The following is a 21,459-nucleotide window of genomic DNA, read 5'->3' as shown; positions in this document are numbered from 1 at the left end:
AAATAAAACACCTGTGTTTAGTTAAAAGATCCCCCAAAAAATGAATAAGATAGATAATTCACAAAATATTTATAAAATAAATCAGCATCCTTTAAGGCTCACAAATAAATACTTTTAATCAGTGCATCTCTCACTTTTGCGCGCACCCCCCCACACTATTCTGTGATAAGCTGCACTGCTGTTGAGATTCTTGTTTGTTAATTATTTTTAATAGTAAAAATTTTGTGGAAGTTTTTTTTAAATTTTCAGAATGAAACTGTTGGCTGTTTCTTCAACTTAACAATTTCCAACTGAGCCTTTGTTGCTTTCGAGTGTGAAAAGTCACTTTTTGTTAGCCTGTCTTCCTCAACATTTGAGTCACAGCCTTCTTCCTGTCTTCGGCATGCCAGGAACTGTCATCACCATGGGCAGATTGGACGTGGGCTCAGGTGGCAGTGCAACCAAAAAGAAAAAGGAAAAAAATGAAAACATTATGTGGGTGGTATGCTCATTTTGGCCTGGTTAATCCTGTATCATCTTAATTTTACGAATACTTTTTTACCCAAAATATCTATTGTTGCAAGGCTACATCAGAACATTTACACATCTTTATTGCTCTGATTAGATTAAATTATTAGCCAAAAATTAATGATCCAACAACAGTGAACGGTCCCATCCAGATGACTTGTATAATCTAAACCATGACCTTTTACAATTACACATCATTCAATATATATGATTTTATTTGAATTGCCTTCAGGTGCATGAGTCAATGTTGGCAAATATGAATATTAATTGAATTATTGTGGTTGTCTCATGGGTTTAAACATCAACAGCTCTAAAAATGCAGGTTTATAATTAATTATAATTCAGACCTTCTGCACACACTGGTGTGGCTGCACAATTATTATTCCATTGGATGTATACAATTTGTCTACTCAGATGAGTTCAACTTGGTGGTTTGCCAGATGTTGAATGAGGTCACATCTGGAGCATTTGTCTGTGACTTGGGTACTTTCCATAGTGAACAGCAGGGGCATATTTAATGGAAGGCTTATAGAACGTTGTTTTTATATATATATATATATATACATATATATATATACACACACATACATATACATATATATATATATATATATATATATATATATATATATATATATACATATATATATATACACACACATACATATATATATACATATATATATATACACACACATACATATATATATATATATATATATATATATATATATATATATATATATATATATATATACATACATATATATATATATACACACATACATACATATATATATATATATATATATGTATGTATATATATATATATATATATATATATATATATATATATATATATATATATATATATATATGTATGTATATATATATATATATATATATACATACATATATATATATATATATATATATATATATATATATATATATATATATATATATATATATATATACATACATATATATATATATACACACATACATACATATATATATATATATATATATACATACATACATATATATATATATACACACATACATACATATATATATATATATATATATACATATATATATATATATATATATATATATATATATATATATATATATACATATATATACATATATATACATATATATATATATATATATATATATATATATATATATATATATATATATATATATATATATATATATATATATATATATATATATACATACATACATACATACATACATACATACATACATACATACATACATACATACATATATATATATATATATATATATATATATATATATATATATATATATATATATATATATATATATATATATATATATATATATATATATATATATACTCCCTATGCCAGTTAAGCATAGGGAGTGAAAAGAAAAAAGTCTGGAGAATCACAGAGTAAAGGAGCCTAATTAATCTATTTAGGATGTGCTTAAAAGTAAAGGTGAACATAATATGCCTTATTTTGCCAGAAAAGTTATTTTTAGAACATTTAAATGATTTTTTTAGGGAAGTCACGTCATACGGTTGCAATAAGACTCTGCATCGTCTATCATAAACAGATTTTAAAGTTGCTTATGTAAAAAATCTGCTGCATGCATTTTCTTTTTCTTTTAGCATTAGCCTTCCCCAAGTCATTGCTGGCTGGCATCAGCGAGGCAGTCTTGTGAGCAGGTTTGCTCATAAATCAGTTTTTCACAGCACAATAAAAGGGCGGTGGCAGCGCGAGAGGGAAAAAAAAGGGGGGGGGGGTAGTTTTGTGCCTCGAAATTGATGGGTGCGCACTGCTTAGTGCTTCATGTTCTACATATGTCGACAAATACGGACAGTTTGGGCGAAATTAAAGAGGTTCTTCTGTTTTGGGGTGTCATTTTGTTTGATGGCGCGCGATCGGAGGTGCTGAAATGCAGCCAAATTCGTTTGAGCGAGTCGCTCTCCCTCCCCTTTGCCCACATGCAGCATCACCATCTCAGACAGAGAGAAGGAGAGAGACCGAGAGAAGCATCACTGCAAAGCAGACAGCTTTGCAAGGCAGAATCATTTAAAAAAACAAAAACAACCTCCACCTGAAAGACAAAGAAAAACATGGATGCACGGGGAAACGTTTCCTTCTCATGCGCACCTGGCGGGATGTGGCGCTTACGCCGAACATAATCGGAGTCATGCGCGGACTTTTGCCTTGTTTTTAATGAAGCGGGTGGGAACCCGCAGCAAGCTGGAAAGGCGGAAAGATTTCACCTGCCCGTCTGGAAATTTTGCCTGCGATGGCTGTGACGGCGCGATGCTGTTGCGGCGTGAAGAAGAACGTGCCTCCTTCTTTTTATTTGTTTATGTTTGTGCTCAGTGGCCTTACAAATGCACAGATTCGATATTCCATTCCAGAGGAGCAGGAGATCGGGGCACTGGTCGGTGATATTGTCGGGGATTTAGGTTTGGATCTGAGAAAACCTCCCAACCGACGTATCACACTCAGGTCGGACAGTGGAAGCAAATATTTCACCATAAACCATGAAACTGGAAAACTGGTGGTGAGTGACCGCATTGACCGAGAGACACTGTGTGAATTCAGCGGCACCTGTTCACGTAACCTCGAAGTGGTCTTGGAGAATCCCCACGAGGTGCACAACGTGGTGGTCGAGATTCTGGACGTGAACGACAACGCGCCACAATTCCCACGAGATGAATATCAGCTGGAAGTATTGGAGTCCGCGCTAACAGGGTCGCGCTTTCAAATTGAAAAAGCTCAGGACACCGATGACGACTCCAACTCCATTAAACAGTACCGCCTCAGTCCAAACGACCATTTCACACTGGACTCCATTAAACCCCTTTCAAATAATAATCACCTAGAGTTCATCCTCAAAAGGCCCTTTGACCGGGAACAGACGCCCTCTTATCAGCTTATTCTGACAGCAGTGGATGGAGGGACTCCACAGCGAACTGGGACAGCCAGAATCAATGTCCGTATCCTTGATGCCAATGACAATGTGCCTGCATTTGACAGCTCTGTGTACAAAGTAAAATTATATGAAAACTCTCCAAAGGGAGCACTTGTAATTAAGTTAAATGCTTCTGACCCAGATGAAGGCTCAAACGGAGAGGTTTTTTATTCTTTCAGTAGTTACACACCTGAAAGAGTAAGACAGGTGTTTTCCATGGACACAAATACAGGTGAAATTAGGGTGAAGAATAACATAGACTATGAGGAGACAAACTCTTATGAAATGTACATACAAGCAATGGACAAGGGCCCAGCCCCCGTAGCAGCACACTGCAAAGTAGTTGTAGAAGTTTTGGACGTCAATGACAACATTCCCGAGATTGTATTGACTTCCCTGTCCAGTCCTGTGCGTGAAGATGCCCGGGCTGACACAGTGGTGGCATTGATCAGTGTGAATGATCGTGACTCCGGGCAAAACAAACAGGTAACCCTGGATATTATGCCCCATTTGCCTTTTAGGATCAAATCCTTCCGAAATCACTATACCATTGTCACAGCAGCTTTTCTGGACCGTGAAACAATCTCATCGTACAACGTCACAGTCATTGCTGTAGATGCAGGCACTCCAGCCTTATCTTCCCAAATGACCTTTAAAGTAGAAGTTGCGGATGTTAACGACAACCCACCCCGTTTTGAGCAAACCTCATATACTGTTTACATCACTGAGAACAATGCTCCAGGTGCATCTCTATGCATTGTCAAGGCAACAGACGCAGATGCAGGAGAAAATGCACGCATCACTTATACTGTCCTCAATGACAACAACCATGGTATCCCCGTGGCCAGCTACGTTAGCATTAAACCCAACACAGGTGAAGCTTATGCCCTGCGATCCTTTGACTTTGAAAAACTGCAAGAATTTCACTTTCAGATAAAAGCTCAAGATAATGGTGTGCCTCCTCTCAGCCGTGTCCTCACAGTATATGTTTACATTATGGATCACAATGACCATGTGCCCCGGATTGTCTACCCACCTGCTAATGGCAGCCGCACAACAGAGACAATCATGAAAAACGCTGAAGCAGGAGCCCTGGTTAGCAAGGTTATGGCGTGGGATGGAGATGCGGGGCAGAATGCTTGGCTGTTTTTTGCCCTGGAACAAACCAACACAGACCTTGACTTGTTTAAGGTTCACGAGTACACAGGTGAAATTCGCACCACAAGGCGTGTCAAGGAAGATAATGCCACAACTTTTGCTCTCACTGTCAAAGTGCACGACCATGGCTTACCAAGACTCTCCTCTACTGCCACCATTCATGTTAATGTGATGGAGCAGCCTCCAAAGTTGACCCTTGATCCTAAGCCTATCATCAGGCCTGACAGCCCCTTAATGTTCTCCACCTTCACTATCTACCTCATCATTGCCCTGTGTGCCACAACCTTTGTATTCCTGGTCACTATCTTTGTTCTGGCCATTGTACGTTGCCATGCGTATTGTACCCAGCCTGGCTCCTGCTCTCCATGTTGTGTATCCAAGAAGTGTGTGCCTGAAGGAGGCAACACATCAGGAGGCGGAAGAGCTGCAGGAGGTGGGGGAGGAAGTGGAAGTGGAGGTGCAGGGCAGCCAAACAGCAACGTGGCCCTTCGCCGTGACCTTAAAGTGGAACCGCATTATATTGAAGTGCGCAGAAGTGGGTCTTTGACCAAAACATACTGTTACAAGACATGCTTGACTGCCACGTCAGGAAGCGACACTTTTATGTTCTACAACACAGGGCGGCCACACAGTGGCACCTGGGGCTCGGGCTATGTCACAAGCCACAGTGGACAAAGCCAGATAATTGTACGCCGTCTGAGTATGCCAGATGCAACTATCATCCAGGTGTGTTTTACATATAGTCTTCATGATATTTTTAATCATCGAATGAGATTGTTATGAAACACACACGGCCCACCATTGTAATGTTTTGCATTTTTACATTTTAAATTTGTTGTTCAAACATGAACTACATTTGAGTTTTTTTTTTTCCATTCATTTTTAGCTTGTCCTGAATGTCAGATGATCTTTTATATAAATCCATGCAGAGTTTTAAATTCATTTGTGGTAAGGGGCCACAATGTTTCAGTCCAGCTAGTCCAGAGGGCAATAATAGATGGTCATCTTTTGAGGGAGGAAGACAGTTTAGCCTTGCTACGCATCACTAAGAGCTATGTCTAGTTGCACCAAAACATTGTCTTCTGGTCAAATATTTTTGCAGAGCTACACAATGTGTCAGACTATAAGAATTGGTCTAGAAAGCTTAAAAAAACATGTTCACCTTAATATCATTTACACAATAATTCTACTTTATATGACATCATTTACTGCTAAAGATGATCACAGATTTTAGAGTTATTTACAGATTTCACCTAGAAAAATAAACAAATTTATAGAACAGAAAATGCAACAATCGTTCTTCCCTTGTTTTTACCTCAGTCACTATGGGCTTATCTCTTCATCAAAGAGATGTCTAAATGATCAGAAATAAACAAAGAAAGAAATTACAAAGGGTAATTTGGTCCTATCGTTTGACCTGGTGATCAAATGCTGGTCATGTTCGTGCTGGCTGTGTAATTAAATGGCAACGGTGTTTTTTTGTACTGTGCATGGATTGGCTGGCTGCAAGCAGATGAGGCGGGGAATAAAAAGTGATTGGACACAGAGTTGATGGCGGAGGTGTGAGCTCTGTATCCATGCAGGGAGTGTTCACTCAGGAAGAGGTTAGAATAGAAAGGGCAGGAAAAAGATGGATTCATTCTTTGTTCGGGTTTGTTTTGTAGTTTACAGTACACTATAAAGCAAAGCAAAGAATGTGCAGAACACAAGTTATTTTGTTTTATCATTCTCACCCATGTTTTTCTATCAAGATTTTAAAAATAAACCTTTTTTTCTCTTTTTTATATAAACTGCTACTTTGATATTCCAGTTTTGTCAAGCTGATTTTCCTTTGTTGTGAACTAAACTGCTTGTCTATTTTACAAATGTTCATATTTCATCAGTAGTCCAGTTTATGTGTCTTAATTTGGCTCAATAACAACCAAACAGTTGGAACAGATCAAATATGCTGTTATTTTTTGAACAATTTGGTGTTTTTACCCAAATCTACCATAATCTTTTAACACGTTTTAGATTTTTCTTTTTTGAAAAACAACTAGTTTTTATGTCACTCCCTTCCCCCTTTTTGAGAAAGGTATTTAGCACCTGACTTCTGTAAAGTGAATGTGCTTATGTAATTGGATTTCATCTGTGTCTGGACCGATGCTGCAGTACTTTGTTATTCAGTAGATGTTCACCTCCCCTTAAATGACTCTGTGAAGGATGCCAGGCTTTTGTCATCAAGGCCAAATATTTGATTCCATATATGACGAATGTTCACTGCAGACTCCCAGAGGTCAATGCAGCCACAATTGCAAGTGAACATCTATCATGTGTGATAGATGTTCTAATGGACCTCCCATGATATAACAAATCACGGAGCATAGTGTGTTCACAAAATGAGCAGCTTAGCTCTGTGTAGTTTATAAAAATGCCATCTCATCTTTAACCCTGATACATTAAGATATCTAAGTATTTTTATTAGGATCTCTAAAAGTTTTCCTGCTGGTACGTGACGATGAACAGAGTTTTTTTTATCATGAAGTGATTGTTTGTGTCTTCGTTAAAGAACTGTCTAGGTGCTGACAAGGACAACTTTCATGCGACATTTGTTCTCTCTCCCCTATCAGTTTTTTTGTGACCTTCACTGAACTAAATTCACTAAGTATGGAGCATCAAATGTACTTGTCTTCGTTCATCCCAGTGCAGTTAACTCAGGGAGGCCATTTTGCTCACCTTATTTGAGACGATTACCTCATCTTTTAATGTTAGTGTGACATTAAAAAACACTAACAGACCCCTTTAAAATAACAGGAGACAACTGGCCAATCTCACAGCTTTTGTTAAACAAGACCAAAGATTAAGTAGAATGGCCTGTAAAATAAGTATCAAGAGAAACTAATAATTGGGATGATTAAAAAAAATAAGGATTATTTTATATTGTGATATATGAATATGTGACAGAGATCATTTTTGTATTTTTCTTTTTCATAAACTTTAATTTTTGCTTTTTCCAGTCTTTATTTGATTCATCTTTGTGAGAAATTTTCAGTCAACTTTTTCTCATCAGCTGTGATGTAACCCCCCTATTTGAGATGAGGCTTACTTGATGTGTTGCTTGTGGCATTCTGTCACTATATTGAATGGTTGGCAGGAAACCTTTCTAATCCATTTTTCAACATTTGCAGTGGCAAAGGTACAGAGTACAGGGAGGAGATGAGAGCATCTGCATAGATTTTGTTTCTACCGCCTCTCTCCAGTGCCATAAAACAAGCTGTTATGGTTGATTTTTGGTTGTGTTTTGTATTTCTTTGTGCGCATGTGGTGGAAATGTTTTAGGTCTCATCATTAATTGATTGATATGATGGTAATGGCTTTTGTATGTACTTAAGACTGAACTCATCTCGTTTTCTCTTGCAGCCCAAGGGACCCGGTTCTGACTGGAGATACTCGGCCTCCCTGAGAGCAGGAGGAGTGATGCAGAGGTGAGGTTCACAGTTCATTTTCTCTGCACCCATGTTTCATAATGGGCTTTTATTATTTATAAATTTGTGTCCTTCCATATTATCTAGCTTTTTGATTGACACTTGAAGCTGTGGTTCTATAAATGTGCCATCAGTTTCTGTAGTTTCAGCATGACAGCAGCTGTTAAAGGGAAAGGACAAAGCTTACTGCTGACCACATCTAAAATATAAAACATAATATTTTCAATTTAGATATTAGTGCATTATTTTAAAAATATGTTTTTTTTAAGTGTTGAAAACCCCATCTTTTTAATCAACTATAATGAATAAGTATTTAACTGACATTTCTTTGTATGGTAACATAGAGAAAGAACCTGGAAATGGTTTTCTGTGCTGCCACAGACAGATGGCGAACAGACAGGGAGGAAGAGTAGAGGAGCTCAGTGGTGCATGAAGGGTAGGTCCTCTGGTGATTAAGTGGCACATCAAGGACAAAGAAATTGCTGGATAACCACACCACAGTTGTCACCAACCCTAAGACAATGGACAGTTTCATTCTGTAAGACCAAAAAAAGTGATAAGAGCAAATTTTGCCTCGATAACTTCACTACCAACTACTTAAGATAGCAATTGTTGTCTTGTCATACTGTGTAGCTAACAATTATCATGAGAGAAGATGCTGCAACAGCACAGAAAATATGTATCAGTCATAAAGTCAAATTTTTTTTGCCATAATCATTCATTTCAAATGAGTCAACATTACCATTTACAATTACCTTTGCCTCTTTGTTGTTATTCAGATTCATGTTTTAAAATCGGATGGAAAATATTTCTTTATATTTAAAAATATAATTTTCTTTCTGAACCAAGTTTCACAAAATATGGACAAAAATTATATATATTTTGTTGTAAAAGTATCAGCAGTACACAAAATGCAGCACAACACTGCTACCAAAGTGTTTTTGTATTATTTTATCAAAAGCATCAGAAATTCATTGCTAATAGCTTATTTCTATTTATTGTTCTGACCATTGTGTCATTTTTCTTTTATTTTGCTTACTGTTGTTCATTTTTTTCTATTCTAAGTCTATTATGTTGCACATTAGCACCACAGCAAATTCCTATTCTGTGAAACTGCTCTGTTCACTGAAAATGGCAAGAAATACTCCTTAAATCCTTGAATATCCAGCCAGCAGGCTCGGTGAACTCTCAACTTGTGCTCATGACAAACTCTCATGTTCATTCAAATTGGTCAAATCATATTTTATTTGTTTGCTTTACAATGTTCTTTACAGAATATAGAGATTAAAAGATGTAGATTCAACTAGTTTTTCTTTTTTTTTTTGCATAAAGCTAAATCATGTCTCGATATCCGTCTGTTAATCTAACCTGGGAAAGCATTCTAAAATCCATTTACTTCTGCCAGGTCCCTGTCTAAACAGATGTCTTACAGATGCTGCTATCTGCTTCCACACACTGGCAGTATTCCTAGAATTGTTTGACACAAAGCATGAGTTCATGGAAACAGAATGGTAAAAAACAATAAACAAATAAAAATAGGTATACACTGATTAATTAGCTTGAAATTGGCTAATATTGTCTTGAATTTAAAGAGATGCAACAAGACAGTTATCTTTAAAAGTATAACGACAGTGTTGCACATCTGCTACAATGCATACATTTTAGTGGAAAATATAGCATATAATTAATTATTTAAGTGTAAGTGTTTACTTTTATTACCTGAACATACTTTTACAAAAGTTTACATTCTAACATAACATAACATTCAAGTGAATTTTCAGGGTATCATCTACCATTACGCTAGCGGAATTACAAAGTCAAATATAGCAGTTTACAGAACAAATGCCCTTTAATAAACCAGTTTATCATTTTAAATATAAATCTTATCTAATTTTTTATAAAATAAAAAATTCAGGTTGATTTTAATTTAGATTTAACATCGCCAAGCTATTCACCTTTTTACATAGTAACATCATCTGGGCTTGTTTTGGTAATTTGCATATGCCTGCTAAACTGATTTCTTTTCTTTTTTTTGGGTGTTTAAAAATCTCCTGTAAATTCATGTTTTTTCATGCTGTATTTTTATATGTTTTGCAAATCCTATTGGTAAAAACATTTAGTGACATAATTATTAATATTGAACATGTTAATCTTGATAAGATAAGAAAGGAAAGTGCAGTGATGTAGAGAAGAGATGACTATCATTAGTTAAAGAATATATAATCTGCTAAGCATTTCCATTAATAATGTATGTGTGCAGTGATAATGCTGGTGCTCAGCAGCACTTAAAATGGCCTCCATCATCATAATGCTTTTCCTCCCTTAGGAAAAGTTCAAATTCTCAGTAAAATTTCTCTAGCAAACATAAACAACAAACTTGGGATTTTTTTATAAAAAAATGTTTTTAATGATTTTCTCCAAGGTCATGCTTTTGATATTTATTCAGGTTATGAGATTACAGTTATTAATGAATCTGGGGCAAACATTTGGCTCACATATTTCTCATTAAGTAGATTTTAAGAATTTAAGACTGAGTGGATCTAAAGGAGAGGGGTGCAATCGCTTCAGGCATGAATTGATATGCTTCCAATTTTAGAGCTCACGATAAAAACTCAAAATCTTAACAAATATATATTGGTTAAAAAAAAGAACTGGTCGAAATTAACTTACATTAATTCAAACAAAACAAATACGGGTTTCCAGTTAATTGACCTGTTTTAGTAAATACAACCCAAAGGTAGAAATTTTTCAGTTGAAACAAGCATAAAAATCAAAGCTAATAAATATTATTAAATATCTTGCAAAAAAAATTAAACTGACCTGTTTTTCCTCACCTGGTGGTTTTTTTGTCTGTCACATAAAAAAAGAGAGAAAAAAACTAAATTTATTTATTTTGTTTGACCAAAAACAAGTGATGTCAGTGAAATGTTACCTCTTAAGTTTTTATCTGAAGTACATTAGGCTATTTTGACAAGAAATTAGACAAATATGCTTAGCACAATTATGATTTTTTGATGTGTTTTATTTAGGTGACCCTAAAAGGCATTGAAGGGGTTAAGAAAATGGATACATATATATATTTAGGTGATATGTTTTAGTTTGAATGAAATGTATTTTATTTACTGAAGTACTAAGAACTAAGCAGCTTCAGTCTTGAGTCTGTCAAAATGAATAGTACATCTTTATTGTTGAATTTACACATTAGAGAACACACATTTAAACTAAATCTTTAACATGCTCTGTAATTTCTTGAAGTAAAAAAAGCTTTTTTAAAGACAACAAATCCAAATAAAATGATATTTTCAGCACAACAGGATTTGCAAGCTATAAGCTACTTTTCTATCAATACTCCACATAATGCAGTGTTTAGGTGCAAATGTGCAGAAAGGTCCTTCTAATCACTTTTTTTCTTTAATTTTGGTATTGTGCTGACCTAAAAAAAGAGAAACAATACATGCATTTCTAACAATATTTAAAAGACACCGTGATTTGGAGTTTTTAATTTGTGACTTTGTCACAATATAACTGAAACTAAATACATTATTTTTTTTTTTAGATGCCAACTGTTTTGAGGTTTATTTTAAAGCAAAAACGCCTATTGTGTTTAACACAATGCATTTTTGTCTTTTCAGTTCAGTGCACATGGAAGAGTCTTCGGTCTTGCAAGGAGCCCAGGGCGTCCTGGTTCAGAACTGGCCGACTGCATCGAGTGCTGCTGGTAAGAACTGGTCGAACTAAGTTAAAACCTGGTATGGCAGATAAATAAATATCAATGCAAGACTCAAGAAGCCTCATTAGTGATGATATTTCACGTTTTTTTGTAAAATCTTCCCATAACACAGTTTCTGACATTTTAAGATAAACACACAACAATGAATGCATGAGTCTCAAGAGCAAATTGAACCACACAAGAGAGGTGATAGAAGTAGTGACTTCAAATAATCCAACTAACTTTTACAACTCCCCATGGCTGCTACATGATGATGAAGATTAATAAATCAGACCTTTCAACAGTCACTGGAAAATTGCTTCTCTTTGCAACCTGCCTATAGTGCTTTATTTAAGTAGTACTTTCTGATTTGTGTCAAGTATTGGAATGCAAGGTGGAAACTTGATTGACTCCCATGTTAAAAAGTCCAACTCTGCACCAAAAATAAACTCTCTGTCCTGCCCCATGCTTGCCATTCTCTGAATGTTAAGTTGGTCAGAGTAAGCTTCTACCAATGTGACGGGATTACTTCAGGCTTCATTTTCACCAAAAATCTTGGGGGTTATGTAAAAATATGTTTACATGTCCAACAGCTTAACCCATGGCTTTCATTGATTAATAAATCTTTTTTCTAAAATGAATTGGATTTCACCTGCCACCTTAATTTTAGGAGTCACTGAGGATCAGTACCTGCTATAAATAAACAACAACTTTATTTGAAATTCTTTACTTCTTGCAATTCGAGTGAAGCCCATTTGAGGTGTAGAAGCCAAGAAGCAGTGCAAAGTTACATTGAAGCTCTTCTGCCAGTATCTTGAGGCCCATCATTTGTAAGACACTGCATGAATCAAGTGACAAGTGACCTGTGCTTAAAACATCATATTAGTGCAATCATTAAAAGGAGCAACTTAATAGGTGAAGGATACATACATAAAAACAAAGAACAAAATTGAACAGACTCATGGAACGAGATTGGATGAAGGAAGCCGCGAGTGCGATCTGATTCAGATAAAGGGGTGATTTGCTCTAATTAGGAAAACTGAGCTGGGCTGGTGTCCTTTTTTACAGGAGAGGGTCGGTAAGACAGGCAGACAAACTACCCGCATGGTAACTACTGTCTCTTCCTATCCACACTCTGACACACAGCCTCCTCCACTCAATCATCGATTTTTTGACTTAGCTGAGGACTACAGGCTGCAGGCGCATCCAACCACAATGGATTGAACAGTTAAAAGAACAGATGGGAAAGGAGACAACATGATGTCCTTTAGGTTCGGTCAAATGCAATGAGATCAGCTGGAGAGGATTTAGGGGGCTCTCATTAAGCTGCAGCTGTAAGGGACATGCTTTAATTTCACCTGAGGGTTGACTGTTCCTTCTTCTTTAATGTTTTCCAGGTTAAGAATAGAACCATTACCTCAGGGCTACATTAGTTTCAGGTCAAATTTTAATGTTGGATCAGAAAAAGCAGAGTGTCAGATGAAAATATTTTTGAACAGAATTTAGAAATGGACAAAATAATGAAGTGTCCTCTAAATTTCAAGTTGATTGTATTAAACATGTCTTCATCAAAATCTGATAGACAGATCAGAAATGAAGACACTGGTCTTTGGGTGGGGTTTCATTGAAAGAATTGCTCATCATGACATCCATGCTGCTGGCTCTTGATTGTGAGACAAAAAGATGACAACGCCCTTATTCCTTTCCTTCGATTCAAAACCTGCAAATCCGGCCATGTGTTTTAGACTGCATCTTATGTGTGTCTTTATTTATTTGCCTGGCAGTGATTCTAAGTGTGTGTTTTGTCTGCCTGCTTTGTGTACTGTTCCTGCTGTGACAGATGGTGTGCAGCCCACGCCCAGATTAGCAGATTCACATTAGGGAAATCGGGGTTGTGTTTGGTGTCAACTCACTCTTCCTGTCTATTCCTCTTGCTCGTCTTTGTCTTCTGTGTTCCTGATTTTTACAGATCAGTTCCTAATTCAAAACCTGTAGGGAATTATAAACAAATGGAAGAGAATTTCAACAAAAAATATCTAGTACAATCAGTAGAAAGAAGCTGCTCTTTCAGTATAAAAATTGAAGCAGGAATCAGGGACTAAAACAAATTCTACAAAGCGAAATTTGCCAGCTCTATCAGCCTAATGTTGTTGCTAGGGGAGATTGGTTAGACTAGACAGTGAAGGCAGGAGGGAGTGAAAGCTTCCAGCATTATTTTCCATCAGCATAAGCACTGTCACCATGACTCCTACCAATGTCCTATTGCTTTTCTTGAGAATGCTGTTTCTATAGCAACTATTCACAGCTCCTGATTTTGCTAGGAGAGGGTGAACGTGTCTGTTTGTCTGTGTTTGTGCAAGGATAAGGAAGGTGTATGATATGTTTGTTTATTTTATTTTAGAAAGAGAGAGCCATCGTTTGTGTTAAGAGTTTTAGTGAAGGAAGAGGATGGTGCAAAAAGATCCAAGAGAGAGTGGCCTACATTAGCTGGGGTGTTGCAGTACTGCAGAGGTGGATGCAGGTGCCCTGTTTTCTGTATCAACAGAGAAAACTCTTATATACCCATGGAAATATACTGCTTACATGAAAAGATGGATTTGGACTGCTGAAGGTATCTAATAAATTACAACTGAAACCACACATTAAAGGCAAAGTAACCAAGGGTGACCAAGGACAAAGGAAAATAAAAAAAATTATGAAAGGTGCTGCATTTCTGCATCACTGCAATCTACTTCGTTAGCGTGTAGTCTCATCTGGAAGCACATACTGATCAAGAGCTCTGATCCTATGATCAGAACTCATAGGTACATCATCATTAAAAGATGATCTTAATAGAAACTGCAAGGCAGACAGGGTCAAATTCAAAACTGCCCATATAGAGACAACAGTTTTATGCTATCTGAAATCTTTCACATTTTCCAAGATTGTTTCATATTTTCTCTCCTTTGGTCACTCTGTTGTCTTCCATCATGTGCTGCTATTGTCTATAAATATCTTGCCAAATCTCTCACTCCTCTTCTCTGGAGAAAAGACTTGCCTTCATCTGTATGTATGTTACACATATACCAATAGTTACCACATGTACAAATACACAGTTTTAGATTCCTAGGTTTGCATCACATTCAGTGTAATATACTGCATGTTATCATCTCACAGAATCCTGCTTTGATACTAAGCTAGGTGGGGACAGCAGGGTGTTCAGTCTGGCTTAAATCACAAACATACACATACGCTATCCAGTACACAGCTGCTTACCCAAAACAAGTATGTAAATAAAATGTTGTTTTTGAACTCAAGTATGTCTTAACCATTGGTGTTTGCAAAATTGGGAGTATATCATGTGTTATGCAAGCACCAATGTATTCTTGTATCATCATAAGTGAATCATTGACTCTACACACGGATAGGTGTTAAACTCATAAAAAAACAAATATTCTATTTTTAATTTTTTTTAAATATGCACAGACATTTTCATTACTTAGACAAGCGCAACAGACAAAAGAGCCATCTTGAAAAAGGTGTGGTCCCTCAGCAGACTCTTATGGTGGAAAAAAATCTAAATAAATCTTCTTCATCTTTTTTATGCCACACTCCATTTTATAGTGTGATTTGTATCTGCAGTCTTGCTTTTCCTAGTCTTTCTTCTTACTCCTTCTCCACTTCTTATGTAACACTGCACTGCGCTAACGCTCCTGCGTCTGCCCAGTTGGCTGATGGTGGAGGAAGACAAGTGTGAATAAAGTGAATGTGGCAAAATGGAGTTAGGGGGGCTTACATGGTTATGAAAACGTCCTGCTGCACTGTGGGACTGAAGGGAAATTTAATGCAAAAACAAAATCGGTTAAAAACAGAAAGTAAAACAAACACAGAAGAGCATTAAAAAAAAACTTTGAACATAGTGTTATTGATTTAAGAGCTTTGGGCCTTACATATATGGAGGAGCATGATAAAAAAGCTTATGGTTGCAGATTGTTAGAGAAACAGAAGTTACTACTTCAAAGTGCATATAGCCATCGGTGTCCTTAAAAATTTGCTTGTAAGTAACCACTGATGGACAGGCTTTTTAACATGCGATCACATTAGTGTTACTATAAATGTTGATAGCTTGATTAGGACTTGCATGGATAACTGGGAGCGATGGGTGCAGTCTGACTGTGTTTTCACAGTAGATTAGATGAAAGGTCAGAGAAGATGAGGGATACGCAGAGGAGCTTCTGTGTGTGTATACTTGTTGGGTGGGGATTAACACTTGAAAGAAACATAAAAGACAAAAATGGGACAATGCACAAACAAAAATACACTTACATTTTTTTTAAAAATATGTTCTCAGACAGACTCACTCTTGAAGTGTTTTGTTTAATCATGTGAATTCACACATTGGCACAACTGTCTTATGCAGTTTCCACTTTAGGTGAAACTGAAATTACATTAATTAATTACATAATTAAAGACTTAAGAGCTGACGCTTCAGAACAAGACACTGCCAGTGTGTCAATTCTCTGAAAGATTTTTTGTTGGTATTTTTAGATCTCTTTTTTCTATTTGATATTTGCTCCTTTTAATTAACTTTCCTTGGGTTTATTTTGGAAATCAAATGAGGACATTTCTACAGTGCGTGCTTATATGCCCTGCTGTTCACTAGTAGAAATGGCTCTTTTGGGATCTAGCTTGGCCTGTCTGATCTTTTCTGTCTCCTAATAATGCACCCTCTCAGCTGCACTCTAAGCTCTGTTGTCAAAGTCAATAAAACCATGACATTTTGGGATATAGTGATGTTATAAAATTTAAATGAATGACCTAATTTGATAAAGAAAGATGGGTAAATGTAACAAAGAGAACCAGACATAGTTACAACATGTAAGAATGCACCAAATAAAATATATAAATATTATTGACCTGTTTGTTAATTCTAAGAATATTTACTTGCTCTCCAAAACACCACTAAGAAAAGGATGGCAAATTGAAAAAAATCAGAAAGATTACAATAAACTATTAAGTCAAGTTGATTTGACCTTGTGAGAAATCAGGTGTCAATGATGTTTATAAAAAAAAAAAAAGATCTGCTCATTTTATTGTGACCCAAAATGAACAAATCTTCATGACTCATCTTGAGTTTGAACTACTTAACTAAGTTACATTGTCAGTACTTTACAATACTTGCCTCCACTTGTTTATTTTATGATACCAGGAGTCTGAAGATTTTGTGCAGTTTTGTTAACCTTTTGATAAAAATCACCTAAAACTACAATAAATTGTGGTTGAATTAAAGCACATGTTTCAATTTTTAATTGCTAATATACTTGACTAAATTAAAACTGTATTTTACCCCAAAAATAATACTTTTTTGCCACCTAATTTGGAGCTTTTTCCCCTTTATTCCATGTAATGCATTCTGGCTTTTTTAAATTAAAGTTTCATGCTCAAAACAAGTTTTAGTATCAGAAAGTTGACCAATGGCCACACAAATGGGTTGTTTTATGTCACCTTTATTCCTAGTATATTGAAAATGTCTCAAATTAAAGCTTACAAATATAGTATGCTTTTTAGGCAATAGCTTGGTGAGCTAACACGTGGAATTGGATGCTAGTGGAAGCTGGAATGATTTGCCTTAAGACCTGGAAGAGGCTAGGCCTCTTTGCCCAGACACTGTTCCTTCTAGTTGGATGGAGTTGTGTCTAGTTAATCTCCCCTTTGGTAAGAACTCAGAAAAGATTTCAAAGCGGTGGAAGGAATACATCAGGCAAGTGCAGCAAGTAGGTCATTGCTGTTAGGAGGCAAAGAAAAAAGAAAAACATGTTTAACACTGACTTTCAGTAGCTTCATAGATCAAAGATATGATTACACCCATGCTTTTTCTCAAAGGTTAATGTCATTTATGACATTAGGCCATTTATGTTTTATGTTGTCTTTTTTAACAAGCTGTTTCCCAGCTATACATATTTGGTAGTTAAATGCCACTTTTTTTCTGCAAATAAAAAAGTCTATTTTCGGATTTTTAGTATAAAAACACAAAAAATATCATAATATTAGATCTAAAGGTCAGTTTGACAAGCAGCACCCACTAATATACAACCCAGTCATACTTATTAAAAATATATTATGTATTTGTTCTCTTACCAGTATCTTTTCTTCCCAAAAAAGGAAACTGTTTCTCTACATTTTACTATTTGTCTGACACTAAATATTGACAGCCCGTTCATAGTCTCACTATCATATATAGAACTTTTCCATTTTGCGCTCTAGATACCAGTACCAACACAGTTAAAGCTCTAATGAAAAAAAAAGAAATGTAGAGATTTTTTTTAATGTTTCAACTAAAAATAATGTGCAATCCCCAATCTCTCTTTGTTTCTTTCAGATGCTGAAGGAGGAGAAGTTTCACCCCCAATGGGTGCCGGCGTAGACAGCAACAGCTGGCACTTTCGCTATGGCCCAGGAGGCCCTGGTGCCCCCCAGCACCTGAAGCCTGGTGAGGTTCCCCCAGAAGCATTCATCATCCCAGGGTCGCCTGCCATAATATCCATTAGACAGAACCAGGGAGGCGAGGATGACAAAAGTGATTTCATCACCTTTGGAAAGAAAGAGGAGGCCAAGAAGAAAAAGAAGAAGAAGAAGGAGAAGAAAGACAAAAAGGATAAGGGAAAGGATGATGGGGATGAGTAGAACAAACAGGAGTAAATATAGTAAAAAGGAAGCGGGTGTTGTTAAAACAGAGGTACCAACCAAAGTCCATAAGGCAAAAAAAAAAAAAAACCTTAATACTCTTAATTCCTGTTCTTGTTAATAAGATTTTAGATTTCTGTTGCTAGATACATTGGCTTTGTCAAGTCAAATAACTCACACAATTACGAGTCAAACAGACAATAAAACTTTTTTTCCACACCCTTATGTGCCTACGCACCCTGACTCAACTTATGTTATCCTTTAAAAAATGGAACATTTACTTTTGGACTGTTGAATTGTTTGCCCTTTTGAGCCTTTGGGTATGTTGGCACCTCTGTCTTACCCCCCTCCCCCCTACCCAGCCCCCCAAAATTCCCAGCTGCAATGTGGAAATCATCCTCTCATCGAGGAGAACAACACTTTGTACAAGAACAAAGAAAACATGTGCCAGCCAAGGAAAGATGGAAACGCAAAGAAGGCTGATATACCAATGTATGAGGTCTGAGCTGGACACTTTCTTCTTGTAAATAGCACGGGCAAAAGTCACTGAAACCAAGGCTATTATGACACTGCTGCAGAGTCCACTGGTAATGACCAAGCGTGTTTGCCGGAATCTCCTTGAAACACACGCACACATGCATGCTCACCCATTCAAACATGGAAACCATGGCACGTGGACTCAGAAAGCACTTGAGGCCTAGAAAGAAGGAACAAATTAAAGTGAGTGAATAAATGGTAAATGTGCAAGCTCTTTGCCTAGCATTGTCATCTTTAAGGTGCAAAATGCACATCAGCCCTCTCTCAAGATGGATGCAAGATTCCTCTGTGTTGGCCCACTGCATGGAAAGGACATTTGGAGCTGTGTCCTTTGCCAGAACCTCCACTGAAGAATGCAAAGAGTGCTGGGTGGAAGATACTTCAAGTTTCTCTGAGGATCATGCTTGATACTCATGCGTTTAGTCAATGGGCTCTGATGAAACCTTACGGAAAGTAAGGAGAGATCTTCACTTTCCCTGCTGCAGCATAAGCCTAAATGCTTTCTGCTTTGAATGTTTGGTAGCAACCAGTCTTTACCCAGTACATTGAGTTTACAAATGCTCCTATACTTGTACTGGACACTTGCTGCCACAAGCCATCTTCTCCCCAAACCTCTTTTTCTCCCTTGTTACCCATCCATGTGATTGCCTATTCATGTAACTAAGATGTTTGTTGACTTATTCTGTGTTAATTTTTTCTTCTTGAAAGAGATTCATTATTCCATGTTATGACGTTTTGATTTTCTTTTCTTCTATCATAGCTTTAACTGCTTTATGCTTTGCAGGCCCACCTCTATTTACCCACAGGCAGTCACCCCCACCCCCGCTCTGATCCCCTACCCAGGACATGTCCTGGTTATGGCCTGCTCTGAACATTGTGGTGTGCTGAGAACAGCATGGAGTAATGTGGACAAGGCCTGGGGAGGCACGATCGGGGGCCTACACCCTGAAACCTCCTCAGATGTTTCTCAAGTGCATAACGGTTCAGTGCTTTTAACTTGCGAATACTACAGTACACTGTTCATTTCCTGTTTGTAACCATTAATGAGAGGGGACCAGGTGGGATGAAGCTTTGCATAAAGACTTTGGTCAGCTGGAATAAAGTGATGAGTTCAATATAAGCTAATTACTAAAAGTTATAGAGAACACATTATTCTGGGAGCATTAAGTATCAAGTCAGCTACCCTTTATGCTGTAATGGCAGGTAATTTTTTTTTTCCAAGGATTGGCAATAAGTGAATCATTATGAGTTCAAATAGTTACTCAAAATAATTAAACCCCTAAGCTGTCTCCCACCAATCCCCTCTGAGGAGGTTTTGAAAAAAAGGGGCACGGACATCTTTCAAAACCTCCATCTGTTGGTTCCACTCCCTTTGCCTGTTACTTGTTGCCATGTCCCCAGAGTTTGCGGCTCAGTATGATGTCACTCCATTCAGTGGCTGCTGCATGTACTGCTCTAAAGAATCACATACTATATAGAGAAATATATATATAGATAGATGGATAGCTATTGGTTTTATTATTTTGTATCATCATTTCTCTTCATTACTCTCACAGGAGATATTTGTACTGCTGTCTCTGCCAAACATCTATGTACTACCATCTTCACACACTACAGATGTTAAATGGCATCCACTAAATCTCTTTAGATATTTGTAAATGCTATAGTGTTATACCTTTCAATGCAAGTTTATTTTTCTCTTACCAACAACTGTTTTGAGAATGAGCAAAGCAAAAGGAGAAAAAAAGAAAGAAAAAGGAATCACACTTTGTCTCTGATCTAACTAACATTGTATTATTGTAACTGAAATATGTATGATGCTATCAATAGCTACCACTTCCCTTTTACTCTTATAAAAAGCAAAACAAAAGAAAAAAAATCCTGTGTAAAACTAAAGCAAAAATATAAAAAAAGGGTATATGTAAGTGTATGCTTGTGTTTAGTGAGTGTTCATTCTGTCTTTCTTTCCCAATGTATGGTGGTGAAATATGGTGGCAATGTGCTGTTCTATGGATCAGCAGAGATCTGTTGTAAAAACCTTTTTTGTACACACTCTCATCAGCTGTGACAGTGAAGTAGCAGATTTCATTTATTTCTGACTCTTTTTATGTTGCCTAAATGGAAACAGTGGTAAAGTGTTTGGTTTATAAATCACCAATAAAGTTTTCTTTCTTAAAATATTCATGTCAATTTATTATCTCGATGGTGTATATTTGTTTACCTTCAGACTGCCTTTGTGAGAACAAATCTGGCTATAACAACTTTATTTAGATTCTAGATCTGTTTGTAAAGCAATGTTACAAAGATTCTTTTTTTAACTATTATTATCTAAGGTGCACAATGAAACCCTAAGCAGATAAAGGGAAGAAAAAAAAGGTACAAATCTAGAGGGACACAAAGAGTGCACATCATCTGAGAGGGAGG

The 21,459-nt window shown here is 36.5% G+C and overlaps 1 protein-coding gene across 6 annotated transcripts in view; it reads left to right on the top strand.

Moving 5' to 3' along the window:
- Nucleotides 1-21,215, top strand: part of LOC101161365 (protocadherin alpha-C2) — an 88,116-nt gene extending 66,901 nt beyond the window's left edge. For 4 of the 6 annotated variants that reach the window (XM_023959165.1, XM_023959162.1, XM_023959167.1 and 1 more), the window contains 3 exons: nt 8,062-8,126; nt 11,759-11,844; nt 18,194-21,215. In XM_023959165.1, the coding sequence (XP_023814933.1) occupies nt 8,062-8,126; nt 11,759-11,844; nt 18,194-18,498 (456 nt within the window). In that variant the 3' untranslated portion in view covers nt 18,499-21,215. Of the gene's footprint in view, nt 1-2,363; nt 5,389-8,061; nt 8,127-11,758; nt 11,845-18,193 lie in introns of those variants that run through there. The other 2 variants (XM_023959163.1, XM_023959164.1) reach the window with 2 other exon arrangements.
- Nucleotides 21,216-21,459: the final 244 nt, after the last annotated feature.

Source organism: Oryzias latipes, chromosome 10 (genome assembly GCF_002234675.1).
Source record: "Oryzias latipes chromosome 10, ASM223467v1".
In the NCBI taxonomy this organism is placed as follows: domain Eukaryota; kingdom Metazoa; phylum Chordata; class Actinopteri; order Beloniformes; family Adrianichthyidae; genus Oryzias; species Oryzias latipes.
This window is presented reverse-complemented; position numbering and strand designations above follow the sequence as displayed.